This window comes from Chinchilla lanigera, unplaced genomic scaffold, assembly GCF_000276665.1.
Source record: "Chinchilla lanigera isolate Chin_1 unplaced genomic scaffold, ChiLan1.0 scaffold00050, whole genome shotgun sequence".
Classification (NCBI taxonomy): Eukaryota; Metazoa; Chordata; class Mammalia; order Rodentia; family Chinchillidae; genus Chinchilla; species Chinchilla lanigera.
The window spans coordinates 13,627,283-13,642,264 of NW_004955451.1; the positions used below are offsets into that span (position 1 = coordinate 13,627,283).

General features: G+C 65.3%; 1 protein-coding gene across 1 annotated transcript in view; it reads left to right on the plus strand.

Moving 5' to 3' along the window:
* Arhgap23 (Rho GTPase activating protein 23) overlaps positions 1 to 14,982 on the plus strand; it is a gene marked incomplete at its 3' end in the record, with an annotated part of 40,705 nt that continues 25,723 nt past the window's right edge. The window contains 11 exon segments of the mRNA XM_013519356.1: positions 1 to 96; positions 2,781 to 2,942; positions 5,054 to 5,099; positions 6,334 to 6,429; positions 6,584 to 6,662; positions 6,760 to 6,814; positions 9,288 to 10,452; positions 11,577 to 11,732; positions 11,830 to 11,941; positions 12,075 to 12,132; positions 13,784 to 13,927. Coding sequence (XP_013374810.1) covers positions 58 to 96; positions 2,781 to 2,942; positions 5,054 to 5,099; positions 6,334 to 6,429; positions 6,584 to 6,662; positions 6,760 to 6,814; positions 9,288 to 10,452; positions 11,577 to 11,732; positions 11,830 to 11,941; positions 12,075 to 12,132; positions 13,784 to 13,927 — 2,112 coding nt within the window.

Below are 14,982 nucleotides of genomic sequence, written 5' to 3' on the forward strand. Positions count from 1 at the left end.
CGCTGGGCGCGCGCCGTCGGCGTGGACTGCAGCTCCCCGGAGCCGCGCTGCCTCTGGATGCCCTGCCTGGTCCACCGCGGGCCGCACCGGGCCAGGGTGAGCCGCGCTTCCAGGAGGGTGTGGGGAGTTGGGGCGCTGCGGCTGGGCGCGTAGGAGGGCCTCAGGTCTGGGCAGAGGCCTGGGGGCTCAGCCCTCTGAAAGCGTGCAGGCGGTGGAGGGGCAGAGGGGCTGGTGGCGTCAGGAATCCCGGAGTCAGAGCTGGGGCTGACAGGGAGCTCGGCGGGGGCCGGTAAATGGAGCCGCGGGCAGGCTTGCCCCGAGGGTCTGCACTCTGCACGGGAGGGTTCCCCAGTGGGCGCAGGGCGCCGAGGTGGCAGGATGGGCCCCAGCGGGTGGGTGACCTCAGGGCCGTAGCGGTGGGCCTGGGGGTGCGTTCTGATGGCCGGGATCTGCCGGGCTGGTGGGGCATGACTCACAGTGGGCGCTGTGCCCAGCCCGAATAGTGTCCTCCCTGCGATGACCTCTTTATGCTCCTGGGGGAGGAGCTGCGCCTCTGGGTTCTCGTTCCTGGTCTTGCCAAGCTACAGTAGTAGCACGTCTGCGTTGGCCTGATGGTGCCCTGCTCCCGCCACCGGCAGGTGCCCTCATGGCTCTTCCTTCCTGGCAGGATCTGGGCTAGGAGGGCTGAATCACTAATGTCCGGGCCCCTGTCTGTGTGTGGGAGGGAGCCAGCGTTGGTGAGTGTGTGAGCTGTCCCGTGTCTGCTCACCTTCCGAGCTCTCGGTGCTAGATCTTTCTGTATCTGAACGCGTCACCTCCTTCTGCTGGAAGTGACGGCAGGGCCCAGGGTGGCTCAGGTCAGAGGGGAGGAGTGGAAATGTTTGTGTGTGGTGAAGCCCTGAGGAGAGGGTTCAGGAAGAACTTCGCAGCCGGGACCACTGCCCTGGCTGGGCCTGTGGTAGGTCCTCTTCAAGCAAGGGTATGGGTGACATCTCAAAGCCTGGTAGGAACGGGTGGAGGAGGGGGACCTGGAAGGAAGGAGCAGAGGGAAGAGAAAGGCAGAGATAAGAGAGGGGGTGCCTGGAGGGTGTGGGTGAGGAGAGGACCTGAGCGAGGAGGAAGGCTCCCCCATTGCCCTGGATCCCGGGCAGGTCCCCTACCCCCAGGGAGCTGCACCCCAGGCAGCTGGCGGCTCTGGGCAGGATGTGTGCTGGGGGAGGGGCGGGGGGCGTGCGGGGACCTGTCCCAGCCACTTCTCATCACTGGGGCAGCTGGTGGCTTAAACCTTAATCCAGGACACCAGCGGAACAATGGCACGGCAAACAGCTCTGCGCCTGGGTGGGGGACGGGCAGGGGGGCTGCCCACGCTGGAGAGGAGCAGGAGCTTCTGCAGGGGGGCAGGAGGGGCCCTCTTCTCTCTGATTAGCTCCTTGCTGGTTGGCGCAGTAGGAAATGCAGGGGGTTTCAGGAGGAAGGAGCGGGGCACATCACTGAGTCTCCTGCCAGATACGTGAGTCCCCCCAGGTCTCCAATCTGGGGTGATCCAGACTTGGCGGGGCCCCTTCTGAGAATGGGGGCCCCAGCCTCACTGTGGATTTGCCCGGGCTGCCTGAGTCCAAGCATCCGCCTTGCCTTGGCCTCTTTCCTGTCTCTGCCTGCTCTGGCTCCTGGGATGCTCCTGCCTGGTCTCACTGCCCCTTCCTCCTCTCCCCGCACCTGCCAGGCTGTCTCGGCCTCCCTTCTGTGCAGAAAGGGCCAGGACTGGGGACGTGATGCTTGCGGTGAGCCCGCGGCATCACCCACTGGGGCTGCGGATGTGCCTGAGGCTTCTCCCGCCCTACATGGGAAGCAGTGGGGTGAAGTGGGAGCCACGCCCCTCAGGACTGGGGCCTTCCTCCCTCAGTGTGGGGGGCCAAGGAGGTGCGAGCAGCTGAAGGCGGCTGGGGGTGTGGCGGCGGGGGGGGGGCATCTGATTAGGGCAAGCCAGGCTGCCTGCTGGGGGGGAGCCTCCCAGCGTTTCCTGCTCCAGCCTCCCCCGGACGCCCACCTTCTTCATTGGCCTCTCTGTGCACAGCCTCTCACGCCCTCCTGTCACCCACTGTGCCCTTGTCCAGCGAGACCTGAGAGGGGTCTTCTCTCAGGTGCCACCTGACATCCTCTTGGACACTGTCGCTGCCCCACCTGCTTCCGGCGACCCCGCCGCGCTCTGGGACCTGCAGCTGTTCCTTAGCACTGTCTGATGTCCCCGCTGTGCCCTCGAAGCTCCTGGTCCCCACATTCTTGCTGCCACTCCTGAAGGCTGTGTGTGGGCCGTGTGTCTGTGTACCTGCGTGTGCCTGTCTGCAGTTACTCGTGTTTCTGTCTGCGTAAGCGTGCGGACTTGGTGCTGCTGTGGGTCTGCCTGTGTTTGCCTGTGCACCTGTGTGTGAGCGCTACGTTCTGTCTCTGCGCATGTGCGTGTCTGAGTACATGGGTGTGAGTTGTATGTGCTTAGATGGCAGCAGGCGCCTCCAAGGAGGAAGGCTGTGGGCGCCCCCGCGCACAGTAGGTGCTCGGCCACCGTTTGCCACACTGAGTGCGTACCTGGCTCCTGCCGGGTTCTCCAGAGGCCAAGGCGTCGCCAGGGGCTGGAGGGAAACGGGAGCTGGAGGCTGCTGAGCTGATGGCAGGGAAGAACGGAGCAGAGGGCGCGGGCAGAGCGGTGGACCCGTGGTTCCTCGTGGGTCCCAGGCAGGCTGCCAGCCACCTGCCACTCACTCTCCCTCCCGGTGTCCCCGCAGTTGCCACTGGGCCCAAAAGATGGGTGCTCTCCCGGGCGCCCGCTGCCCTGGCAGGGGCCGAGGACCCTGCTGCTGCGCAAGAGTCTCCAGGACGGCTTCGGCTTCACCCTGCGGCACTTCATCGTGTACCCGCCCGAGTCCGCCGTGCACTGCAGCCTGAAGGTAGCGCGCTCGCTCGCTCGCCTGAACCCGAGGCTCCCTGGGGCGGGGGCCCCCTCTGACAAGGCCCTGGAGGAGGGCTGCAGGGGCTGGGGCGCCTGCACTGTGTGAACAGGTCAGACCCCTGCCGCCATGGACTGGGTCTGCCCAGGAGAGGTGGGAGCGGCTGGCTCAGGGCAGGGGACCCAGAGGTAGGAGTCCAGGTGACCTCTCTGGAAAGTGGACAGCCGCTGAGGGGAAGGTGGGCTTCCTGGTCCACTGGCGGCTTCTGAGCTGGGTCTGCTGTCCCGGTCTCCAGTGCTCACAGGGTTGGTCCCAGCGGGCCTTCCCAGCGTGTCCCGGGCCTGTGCGGCTGCAGTGCTGCACCCAGAAAGAGCCACAGGGTGGGGCAGAGGATCCCCTGGTCCTGGGACACCTGAGGCGCTGTGGACTCGAGGCTGCCTTGCCCGCCTTGGCAGCTTCTCTACTCCGCCCTGGTGCATTTATTGCCTTGGCCACTGAGAGCCCTTCCAGCCCTAATATAAATGTCCGCTTCTCCAAGCCCAGAGGAACCGGCTTGCAGCCCAGCCCAAGGCTGCGGGTCGGGGCTGAGCCAACAGGAGGATGGGAAGAGGGGCGCAGCCGTCAGAGCCCCCACAAGGGCCTGGTCCCTTCTTTCCTACAGGGGAGAAGAGTTATGTTGGGGTCCGCAGCCCCTCTCTCCCCTTCTCCAGCACTGGAATCACCCTGCCACAGCTGTGGGGGTCTCCCTTAGGGTCCTCTCGGTCTCACTGCCCGAGAAGGAAAGCATGGGGTTCTGTGGCCTTTGTGTGCTTACGTGTCTGCACGCACACGTGTGTGTGGCATGCCGGGTACAGGCGTGCATGCACACGCTTCTGAAATGTGTCATGTGTGCACGTCACTGTTGGGGGCGCTGTTGTCACTGGCCGCAGCTGTGTGTAAGGGTGGCAGTGGTGTGGGCACTGTCCCACCCCTTGTGCCCAAGGACACCCGCCCCTTCAGCCCCCGAGCCCCCTCCTTCCCCACCCCTGCCACCTTAGCTCAGGGCGCCCTGCAGATGGGGGACAGTGGTGGCAGCAGTGTCCTAGGGCGCTGAGCTCGCCTTTCACAGGCACTGGGAGGCCTTGGCAGGGCGGGGAGCCAGGCACAGCCCCATCACCTTTGCAGACCCGGGAGGACTTCGGGGCCCTGGCGGAGTCCCCGCCTCCTCCTGCTGCCCTGACGCCTGTAGGGGCTCAGCCATCCAAAGAGATCCATCTGCCCTGCCGCCCCGAGCGCTCTGCTGTCACGTCACCTCTCGTCAGCATGCGCCCCACAGGGCGGGGGCGTCCTGGCTGGGCTACCAGCGAGTGCTGGGTCCAGCCCTTGCTCTGAGAGGCCTCAGACAAGTCAGGCTGTCATCTGTGAAATGGGCCCGGTGTGTCTGTGGAGAGGGCTCTGAGACGCCACATCCTGCTGGCCTGCGCCCTGTCCTTCTGCTTCCTTTAGTCCTGGCTCCTCCCCAAAGCAGCACCCCTTCCCAGGACCACCCCCGGGCCTCCCGGGGGTCTCCTTAGCTCTGCATCTCTCTGCTGCCAGAGACCGCTGCTCTGGCTGGTGTCCATGCCAGCCGGGCGGGGAGGACCTCTCCTTCCCCGCCTGGACGCTTTAGTGTGACTCCCGTCACTTGCTGGTGAGAGCGGGCGCCCCTGCATGTGCTTGCTTGTTCCTACCGCCAAGGGTCTGTGCGTCCTGTCCCTCCGCAAGGTGCCCCCTCCTGCCACTCCCAAACGTGCCTTGAAAGCCCCTCCCCAGAGCCCACTAATCAGGCCCTGCCCTCCCGCCCGCCGCGCTCTGCGCGGGAGATAGCGCGGCCGTCCCCTGCCACGCTGCTTATCTGTGTCCCCTGCTCTTCAGTGTGTGCCTCCCAGGGGACAGAGGCCTGGCCCTGGAGCCCTGGGTTCCCAGGTGGCTGGGGGGCGGGGCGGTGGGGTCGGCAGGCGGCCACGGGAGCCTGGCCTGGGACGTGGGGTAGAGCAGACGGGCCCGCCCCCTGCTGTTGGCTTGCTGGGAGGAGGTGGGGGGCACTGGACTCCTCCATGCCGCTGAGGGCTGGGCCCACTCTGTCGCTGCAGGAGGAGGAGAATGGAGGCCGAGGAGGCCGAGCAGCAGGCGGAAGAGGTGAGTGAGTGGGCAGGCGGGTGGAGGTGCCCAGGTCGGGCTGGCAGGATCCAGCCCCGGCTCGGCTGTGTCTCCCATTGCCCGCCCGGCTCCTTCTGTTCTGTTCTTCTCTGTCCTGTCTGGGTGCTCCAGGCGGCCCCTCCTCCCCCGCTCCTCCCGGCTTTCCTCACGTTTGTGTCCCTGTGGGCCTGTCCCTCCTGCAGACCATGGCGCGCTGGGGGGCACCTGCATCCTCCCTTCGGTTGCTCCTACCTCAAACCAAAGCCCAGGCCTGGGCTGCCGGGCCTAGGGCTGCTGCTGGGGCCGAGAAGGGTGGGCTTTGCCGATAGAGACGGAGGAGCCCCGGGAGAGCGGGGCCCCAGCTCTCCTCACACGCAGGTCTCGAACTCCTGCCTGTTGCCCTTGCGACCCAAGGGCCCGTGCCAGCTCCCGGCCTCCTACATGTTCCTGCCCTGCCCTTAGGCCTCTGTGGGCAGCCATGGGGACGGTTCTGTCCCTGTGCCACAGGCTGGGAGGGGGCTGGGCCAGTGCCCCAAACAGGCCCACTCTGTAGGTGACAGTGCTGGCAGATGTGAGCACGGTAGCCAGACCCAGCTCCCCGCCCCAAGGGAGGGTACCGTGGCTGTAGCGGGGTTTGAGCCTGCCCAGGGGCTCTCTGGACTCCCCGTGGAGCCCCCAACCCTGAGGAAGGAGTGGGCAGGAGGTGTGAGTGTTGGGCATGCTCTGGCATGTGGGGCGGACTTTCATTTCTCTGTGTGGGTTATCTTGAGGGCTAGGAGTCTTCAGGACTTGATAGGGAGCCTCCTGTATGGCATCTCTCCTTTGTCTTTTTTTTGTGTGTGTTTGTTTTGGATTTTTTGAGACAGGATCTTGCTATGTAGTGCAGCCTGGCCTTGAGCTCCCTATGTAGCCCAGGCTGGCCTTGAACTCACAGCTATCCTCCTGCCTCAGCCTCCTGAGTGCTGGGATTGCAGGTGTGCACCACCATGCCCGACAAGGACTGTATCTTTGAGTCCTTTAGCCTGCTTCCTGACAGGACTTGGTGGGCATCTGCGCTGCTCTCTCTGTGCCCGCGTAGGTTTTCCTACTCCTGGTGTGCCTGCTTGGCTTTCTGTGCATTGGTGGACGTGAGCGTGGGTGTGGTGTGTTTGTGATCACTCACAGTGCCCCGTGTGTAGCGTGTGTGGGTGTGACCCTCAGCAGCCACCCTGCTAACCTGGCTGGTGCCCACCAGGCCCCTCCCCCCGGCACCGCCTGGAGCCCATGGACACCATCTTCGTGAAGCACGTGAAGGACAATGGCCCTGCGCACCGGGCAGGGCTCCGCACAGGTGCGGCCGGTTCCCCGCCTCTGGTTAGGGTGGGACTCCTGGATGCGGGCTCTGGGCGGGCTGCTGACTCCCCGCTGCCATCTACACCTGGCCTGGGGGTTCCCAGCGGGCCGTGGGCACCTGCCTCTCACGCGTGCCCTGCCCTTGTCCCCAGGAGACCGGCTGGTGAAGGTGAATGGGGAGAGCGTCATCGGGAAGACCTACTCCCAGGTCATAGCCCTGATCCAGAACAGGTGAGCCCCTGCCGCCCCCTCCCAGAAGAGCCCCCCCGGGCCCTGCTGGCGGGGTCCTCGTCCTCTGCCCGGCCTGACATCGGCCCTGTCCCTGCAGCGATGACACCCTGGAGCTGTCCATCATGCCCAAGGACGAGGACATCCTCCAGCTGGTGAGTCCTGCGCTGCGCGCCCAGGGCGGGTGGCACTCGGCCCTCTCCCCGGCCCTGCTCCAGCCTTGCCCCCTGTGGGACACAGAAGGAAACGCAGCGTGGCATTGCCCAATCGGGGCCATGGGCCGCTCCCTGGGCGGGGGCTGCCTGTTACTTCATTCAGGGCTGCTCTGTGCCCCGGAGAGGGCAGGCACTGGCCTCGGCAGGCAGGATTCCTGCCCAGGTCCCGGAAGGAGGTGGCCCAGCGGGCCCTGCCAGACTGGCACGTTCTTGTCAGTGCCTGTGAGAGGTGCCTGGTCCCACCTCCCTGCCTGGTCCTGATGAGGGGCCTCTGGGTGACCCACATATACCAGGTGCCCCCAGACCACCCCATCACCAGCTTTGTTCAGGGCACATGCAGGTCACACCAGGATGACACAACCCCCAGCACTGCCCTTGGTGTAGCACGTGTGTGCTCCAGTGACACACAGCACACAGGCCAGGCGTCAGTGCAGATGCCCCCGTGCCACCCCGATCTGCCCCCTGATGCCACAGCCCACACAGAGCTGGACCTTGAGACCCTGTGTCCCTACCCCCTGGCAGAACCTGCAGAAGGTGGCAGCAGGGCCTGGGGCTCTTGCTGCGTGACGGGAACACCCGTGGGTGTGTTACACAAGTGCACGTGCCACAGCGTTCTCCAGCCCCTCGGCCCCCCCGCCCAGCATATCACAGAGCCCCACATTCACACGCCCAGATGTGTGCCCGAGCCCCACCCCCACACCTGGGCACACTGAGCATGCGGCGCAGGATGGGCCACCAGGAGCCGTGTCCCCCAGATGCCACCGCCTCGCCCACACACAGCTCTGATCTTGCGGGTCCCTGCCACATGCCAGCTTGCCTGGGCAGAGGTCTCTGCCCTGGACAGGCTCTCGTAATCACTGCAGTCACACTACCACTCTTGGCACCGTGCCCCCGGGAACCTCCATCCTGACCTCAGTTGTCCCCTGGGGGGGGATGGGACTTGGAGGTGGAGGGTTCGCCCCACGTCTCAAAAACCTTGGCTGGATACCTCCCCCCAGGCCGAGGCCAGGCTGGCTAAGAGGGGGTAACAGGGCGGGACCGGGTGCCCCCTCTCCGTCTGGCAAGGGCCGAGGGCGGATGGGGCAGCAGCTCCCAGCTTGGCCCCCCAGGTGGGCTTCAGTGGGCCAGCAGCCCAGATGTTGGCATCTGGGGGCCTCCACAGCGCCCCCACCTCTGGCGGCCGAGGGTGGGGCCCAGGCATTCCTGTGGTCGGGAGCCAAAGCTGCAGGCCAATCGGGTCCCGGCAGCGGCTGACGCCACCGCCGACGCGCGGCCCCTCCACACCCATCCTCCTCCTCCTCCTCCTCCCACCGGCCCTGAGGAGGGAGCCGGCGGGGGCTTGGGAGCTGCCGGCCAGCCAGGCAGACAGAGGGGCCGAGGCTGGGCCAGAGGCGGCCGCCGCCTTGGGGGCTTCGGCGGTGGGGTGGGGTCTCGGGCAGGCAGGATGCTGTCCCCGCCGCCCTGATGCCAGGAGCCCCGGGAGCCAGCGGGATGGCAGGAGGGAGAGGTATGTGTGTGGCTGTCCCTGTGCGTGTGCCAGGCTGGAGGGGTGAGTGTGCGGGGGTGTGGTTAGCGCATCCCTGTCACGTGATGTTTGTGCCTGGACCGAGGGGCAGTGTGTGCATGGGTGTCTCATTGTGTTCCTGTGTGTTGGGTGTGTGTCTCCCTGTGTCTCCTGAGCCGTGGTGTGTGTGTGTGAGTGTGTGTGTGTGTGTTTGGGGTCACCTCCCACCCTCTGATACTTCACTCTGCCATAGGCCCCCGGCAGCTGGGCCAGGCGGCCAGGGCCATCAGCCTGCAGTCTGTCCCTGGGGGCCGCCTCCTCTTTTGGCAGGGCCTGGGCGCGGGCCCTGTCATTCCTCAGCAATGCAGCGTCAGCCTCGGCAACCAGTGCCAGATTCCAGGCCTGGGGTGGCAGAAGGTGGCCCAGGGTCCCTCCGCTGGCTGCCACAGGGCCGGCCCCTCCTCTGGGCTGGCCTCGAGGGGACAGGATGTGGGACAGGCCCTCCTTCCCCGGTGGCCCAGCAGCCGGGCCCCAGCTCCCTATTCCCAGCCCACCCCGCCCTGGACACGCCCCTCAGCAGCTTTCTTCTGGCCTGCCACCTTAACTGGAGTTTCCCGCCCCACCCACATGGCTGTGCCACTGGGACATAAGGCAGCCGGGTGGCCTGTGGGAGCCAGAACACAGACGTGGGGACATTTGAGGCTGTGAGCTGCCCTTGTCACCTGCTCTGTCTAGAGGAGTGTGTGTGTGTGTGTGTGTGTGTGTGTGTGTGTGTGAGAAGCCTGCTGCTTCTTTGCCCTCCCCCTGGACTATCTGACACATGCCCGCCTGCCCCGCCCAGTCCTTTCCCTCCAGCCCCTTCCTGGGCACTGGGTGCCCCTGCTCACCTGTCTCTTTGTCCCTGGCCAGGCCTACTCCCAGGACGCCTACCTGAAGGGGAACGAGCCCTATTCCGGAGAGGCACGCAGCATCCCCGAGCCACCCCCTCTCTGCTACCCCCGGAAGACCTACGCCCCACCGGCCCGGCTGTCTGCCTGGGCCACTATGGTGCCTGAGCCCACCTCAGCCCTGCCCAGCGACCCCCGGAGCCCCGCTGCGTGGAGCGACCCAGGGCCCCGCGTCCCACCCGCCGCCCGCACCCCGCCGGAGCCCTCTTCCTTGGGGATGAGCCAGCCCCGCCCGAGCCCTGGTGCCTTCCCTCACCTTCCCTCGGAGCTCCGGACGCCCCGTGCCTTCCCGGAGCCCAGCAGCCGGGCGCTTCCCAGCAGACTGGAGTGCCAGCAGGCCCTGTCACACTGGCTGTCGAAGCAGGTGCCCCGCAGGGCAGGGGAGAGCCAGTGCCCGGCCATGCCACCCCGGGCCCGCAGTGCCTCCCAGGACCGGCTGGAGGACATGACTGCCCACCGTGCGTGGCCCTGCTCCACGTCCCAGGATGCCTTGAGCCAGCTGGGCCGGGAGAGCTGGCATCGGGCTCGCTCGGAGGATTACCTGGGCCGGGCCACCCGCTCCGCCGAAGCCCTGGGGCCAGGTGCACTGGGGTCGCCCCGCTTCGAGCGCTGTGGTTGGGCCTCCCAGCGTCCCGCTGCCCGTACAACTGCCTGCCCTGCTCGGGACCTGCCGGGGCCTCAGGCCTCTCCCGTGCCTGGCCTGCAGGGCCTGGATGACATTGGGTACATTGGCTACCGCAGCTACAGCCCGTCCTTCCAGCGCCGGACTGGCCTCCTGCACGCGCTCTCCTTCCGGGACTCGCCCTTTGGGGGGCTGCCCACCTTCAGCCTGGCCCAGACCCCCACGCCGTTCCCGCCCGAGGCCGCTGAGCCACCCCGGGTATCGAGGCCGGAGCCCAGTGCCCGGGCCCTGGACGCCCCCACTGAGGCTCGCCGCGAGGAGGTGGTGCTGAGGCAGAAGCCGCCCACCGGCCGCAAGGGCCAGCTGGGCCCCGCCAGGCAGATGGACCTGGGCCCCGGGGACGAGTGCCCGGAGCCAGAGGCCAGTGGGCGAGTGGAGCGCCTGGGCAGGAGGGTGGCCCCTCTGGCCACCACCGAGGACTCCCTGGCTTCCATCCCCTTCATTGGTGAGTGCCGCAGCAACTGTCCTGGGACGCCGGCTGTCTGCCCTGCCTGCGCCCCCACCTCCTGTTCATTCGTACTTTCCACTGTTGCCTTCCCCCTCCCTTCTTCTGTCCATCTGTTCTGCCTCAGGTCCCTCCCTCCTGTTTAAGACAAGGTCTTGCTATGTAGCCCAGGCTGGCCTCCAACTCACAGCGGTCCTCCTGCCTCAGCCTCCTGCATGTGCCGCCATGCCCAGCATCCCTCCTTCTTTTGTTCCTCCTTTCACATGCTCCTTCTTTCCACCCATCCTTCCCTCCCCCGTCCTTCCTCCCTCTGTCCCTCTGTCCCTCGGGTAGGTGGTAGTGTTAAGCCTGTGTGGACTCCAGGCTACCCTTAGTACTCGGAAAACAGGGTGAGCCAGGGCCACTGGGTGGCACAGGGAGATCTGGAGGGCAGGAAGGGCCTGTGGCCTGGATGGGACGTGGTGGGCATGGAGGACATAGAAAAGGACACTGTGGCCAAGACTTACAGGATGGGGACAGCCTATGCATCCCGGGGCCGCAGGGGGGCGGCAAAGGCTGCCTGCAGCTAGGTAGGGAGGGTGAGGTTGAGGGCAGGGAGGCTGGGGAGCCCCTGGGTCCTGGCCTGGCCGGAGGTGCTGCCTCACCCCATGCCAGGGTGGATGGGGGGCAGGAAAAGCCGAGGCACCTTGGAGCTGAGGTGCCCGTGAGGGGCGGGTAGGGTGGGGCTGCGGCCGGCAGGCTGGTGACACTGAGATCCAGGCTCCAGGGACCGTGCTGGGCCAGGCAACAAGGGAAGAGGGGAGAGGCTGGGGCTGGCAGGGCCCGGGAAGGGCCTGGCTGCGGCGGCTGTCACTCACTGTGAGGGAGATGTAGCTCCTCAGGGCGCGCCGGCGGATGGGAAAGACTGTCCTTAGCCTCGGGGAGCTCCAGTCTGATCTGGGAGAGACAGCCCAACTCCTGCCCGCAGCCTGAGGGGTCTGCTGGCCAGCCTGGTGCGATGTGAGGGCCGTGGAGCTGGCGGAGCTATGGGGTGGGCTCCGGCCTGTCGGTGAGGGGCGCAGAGCCGGCCAGGCGGCCAGGCAGGCAGCCCTCCGTGCGGTCACAGCGCTCCTCCTCCCTCGCAGATGAGCCCACCAGCCCCAGCATCGACCTCCAGGCCAAGCACGTCCCCGCCTCCGCCGTGGTCTCCAGTGCCATGAACTCGGCCCCGGTCTTGGGCACCAGCCCGTCCTCGCCGACCTTCACCTTCGCCCTCAGCCGCCACTACTCACAGGACTGCAGTGAGTGCCCCGCGCCGGCCCCGGCCCCTCCCGCCGTCCCCGCTCAGCCCTCCCGGCCCGCCCTGGCCCTGGCCTGCCTGACACGGCCGCTTTGCAGGCAGCATCAGGGCCGCGCGCCGCTCCTCCTACCTGCTGGCCGTCACCACCGAGCGCTCCAAGTCCTGCGACGACGGGCTCAACACCTTCCGGGACGAGGGCCGGGTGCTGCGGTGAGGACCAGCGGGCGGGACGCGGGCGGGGAGGCCACCGCCACGCAGGCCAGCTGTGTGGAGCCTGGCGGGCGCAGGCTGGGGCCCCGCGGCACCGCCCCACCCCGCCCTCACCTTGGTCCTTGCTCCCCAGGCGCCTGCCGAGCCGCGTGCCCAGCCTGCGGGTGCTCCGGAGCTTCTTCACCGACGGGGTGAGCGGCGGGGCACCTGGGGGTGGGTGGTGTGGGTTCTGGGCCTATGGCTCCGACCCGCCATGAGCCCCTAGGTTCCTGCTCCTTCCTCTCTGCACCCCCACGCCACCCCCGTGACCACTCCTCTGCCGGCTGCGTCACCCCTGACCCTCCGCACCTCCCACCCACAGTCTTAGCCCCGTCTCCCTGCCACCTCTGGAACGTTTCCAGCCGCCTCTAACCGTGTGACTCTCTCTTTGTCATTGTTTTTGTTTTTCTTTTTGGAGACAGGGTCTCACTGTATAGTTTCAGGCTGGGCTTAAACTCACTGTGTGGCCCAGGCTGCCTTCAAACTTGCAGCGATCCTCCTGCCTCAGCCTCCCTGAGTGCTGGGATCCCAGGCATGTGCCACCAAGCTTGGCCTTTTTCACTTTCCCTAGGGTTCTTCAGGGCTGCTAGGGAATTTCAGCCCCCACCTGGCCTTTCCCAGCTCCCTGCTGCCTCTGTGCCTTCTGCCGGCCTTAGCTCCCTGTGGGCGGGTGCTCACTTGTCCCATCATCATGCACCCTCTGAAGAGATGCCCTCCGTGTGCACGTGGTGTCTGCTGGGGGCAGTGCGCCGGAAAGGGGTGGCACGGGCGGCGACACTGATGGAGAGCTGGAGTTGCCGGCCTCAGGACCTGGAAAGCAAAGGGTTGGGTGTGCAGCGGCCGCAGGCTCCTCCTGTGCTGCTGGGAGCGAGCCCGGGGCCTTGAGTGCCAGGCCGGGGCTCCACCACTGAGCTGCACCCCAGCCCTGCGACTGTTCCCTTTTTCTTTCTCTTTTTCTTTTTTGAGATAAGTTCTCCCAATGTAGCTCAGGCTGGCTTTGAGCGCATAGCAAGCCTCCTGCCGCAGCTACCCCGCTGCTAGGATGATAGGCTTACACTACTATGCCCGGTGTGGGTTGTTTTTGTTTTTCGTAGTACTGAGGATTGAACTCAAGCCCAGGGCCTTCGAAATGAGCTGTACCCCAGCTCTTTTTGGATTTTTTTTTTTTATTTTGGGACAGAGTCTTTCTAAACCGCTAAGATGCCCAGGTTGGGCTTGAACTTGCGATCCTCCTGCCTTAGCCGCCCAGAGCGCTGGGATTACAGGCGTGCGCCACATCTCGCTTGACTGTTTATGGGCCCTCTCTGTCTGATACCTTGACACCCTTGCCACCTGGCTCGATCTTTATCACTTCCTCGGTTTACTTAACTCTCCCTGGCCTTGTCACCTTGCTCCTGGAGTCTGTTGACACTGTCACTTCCTCTGTTTAACTCCTCGTGGACAGGACTACCCGCTCTGCTCCCTCTGTCTTTGTTGATGTTCCTGCTTCCCCTATTTACTTAACTCCTTGTTGACAAGATTGTTTCCCGTTTCCTTAATTCCTTTAAGGCTGTAAAGTTAAAGCGGCGTCCAGATTGGCTTTTCTGGCTTGGGAGGCTTGTGTCAGCCTTTCCCTCTTCTGGCTTCTCTGTCACGCCTCATGATAGCTCAGAGAGGCCAAGCCAGGCCTCGGAGGCTACACAGTGCTTTAGGGGACGCCACGGACATGCGCCAGGCCCGCGAGGCTCCCTGTGGCCCATGGGGCTCCTGAGATGCTGGTATGGTAGGAGCCACCCTCACCTGCCCTGTGTGGTCTCCCCGCAGTCCCTGGATAGCTGGGGCACCTCCGAGGATGCTGATGCCCCTTCAAAGCGACACTCAACCTCTGACCTCTCAGACACGGCCTTCAGTGACATCAGGAGAGAAGGCTGGCTGTCTTACAAGCAGGTCCTCACCAAGAAGGGGAAGGTAAGCCGGGCGGAAGGCCAAGGCGGGAGGCGGAGGTCCGGCTCCCAAGGGCTGTGTTTGCCCTGCGGCCGCTCAGGTGGAAGGAGCAGCAGGGATGGGGTCAGGTCTGACCACAGCGGGTTTGGAATCCCAGCAACCTGTCCTCCAGCGACCCACAGGTCACCCTGAAAGTGGCTCTGGGGAGCAAGCCCAGGGGATCCCCCAGGGATCCCAGGTCCGAGAAGCCGGCGGAGGCTCAGCCTCTCCAGGTCCGGTAGCCCCAGGTCGCTCAGTTCTGGTATCTCAGGGCGGCAGAGACCCTGGCGCCCTGCTGAGGGTTATGGCCCTGGGGTGCCAGCTGGCCTCCTTGGGAGTACGTAGAGAAGGTAGCTCTGGAGGGGAGAAGACCTGATAGCGGCCACCGTGAGACCCCGGTGAGAGACAAGGGCTCAGGGACTGGGGCTGCGGGGAGGGTAGGGGACAGGCAGGGCCCAAAGAAGGCAAACCTTCGTCGAGGAAGAGCCAGGCAGGGTGGCTGCCCTCTGCTGTACCCCAGGTCCACCCTAGAGTGGCCAGGGACCTTATGATGAACCTGGGTTAGCTCCAGACCCACCCACCTACCTGTGACTCAGTATCCCCATCTGAGAGTAGAGCCACAGTAATCTCTACTCCTGACCTGTGTTGGGGGACAAAGGAAATAATGTGGTGGATGCTTTGTGGTACGGCGCTGCCATAGCAAGCAGGAGGCCCTGGGTCAGCCCTCAGCACCAGAAAGTTACAAGTAAGACACAATATATAAATAAACCGACAAGGCCGGGCGTGGTGGCACATGCCTGTAATCCCAGCACTCGGGAGGCTGAGGCAGGAGGATTGCCATGAGTTCAACTGAGGCCAGCCAGGGATATATAAGTGAGTTCAAGGCTGGCCTGAACTACATAGCAAGACCCTGCCTCAAAACAACCAAAATAAATAAAGAGATCGATGAGATGATCTCACCTGGCATGGTGCTACACACCTGTAATCCCAGGCCTTTGGGAGGCTGAGGCAGGAGGATTGCAACAAGTTAGAGGCCAGCC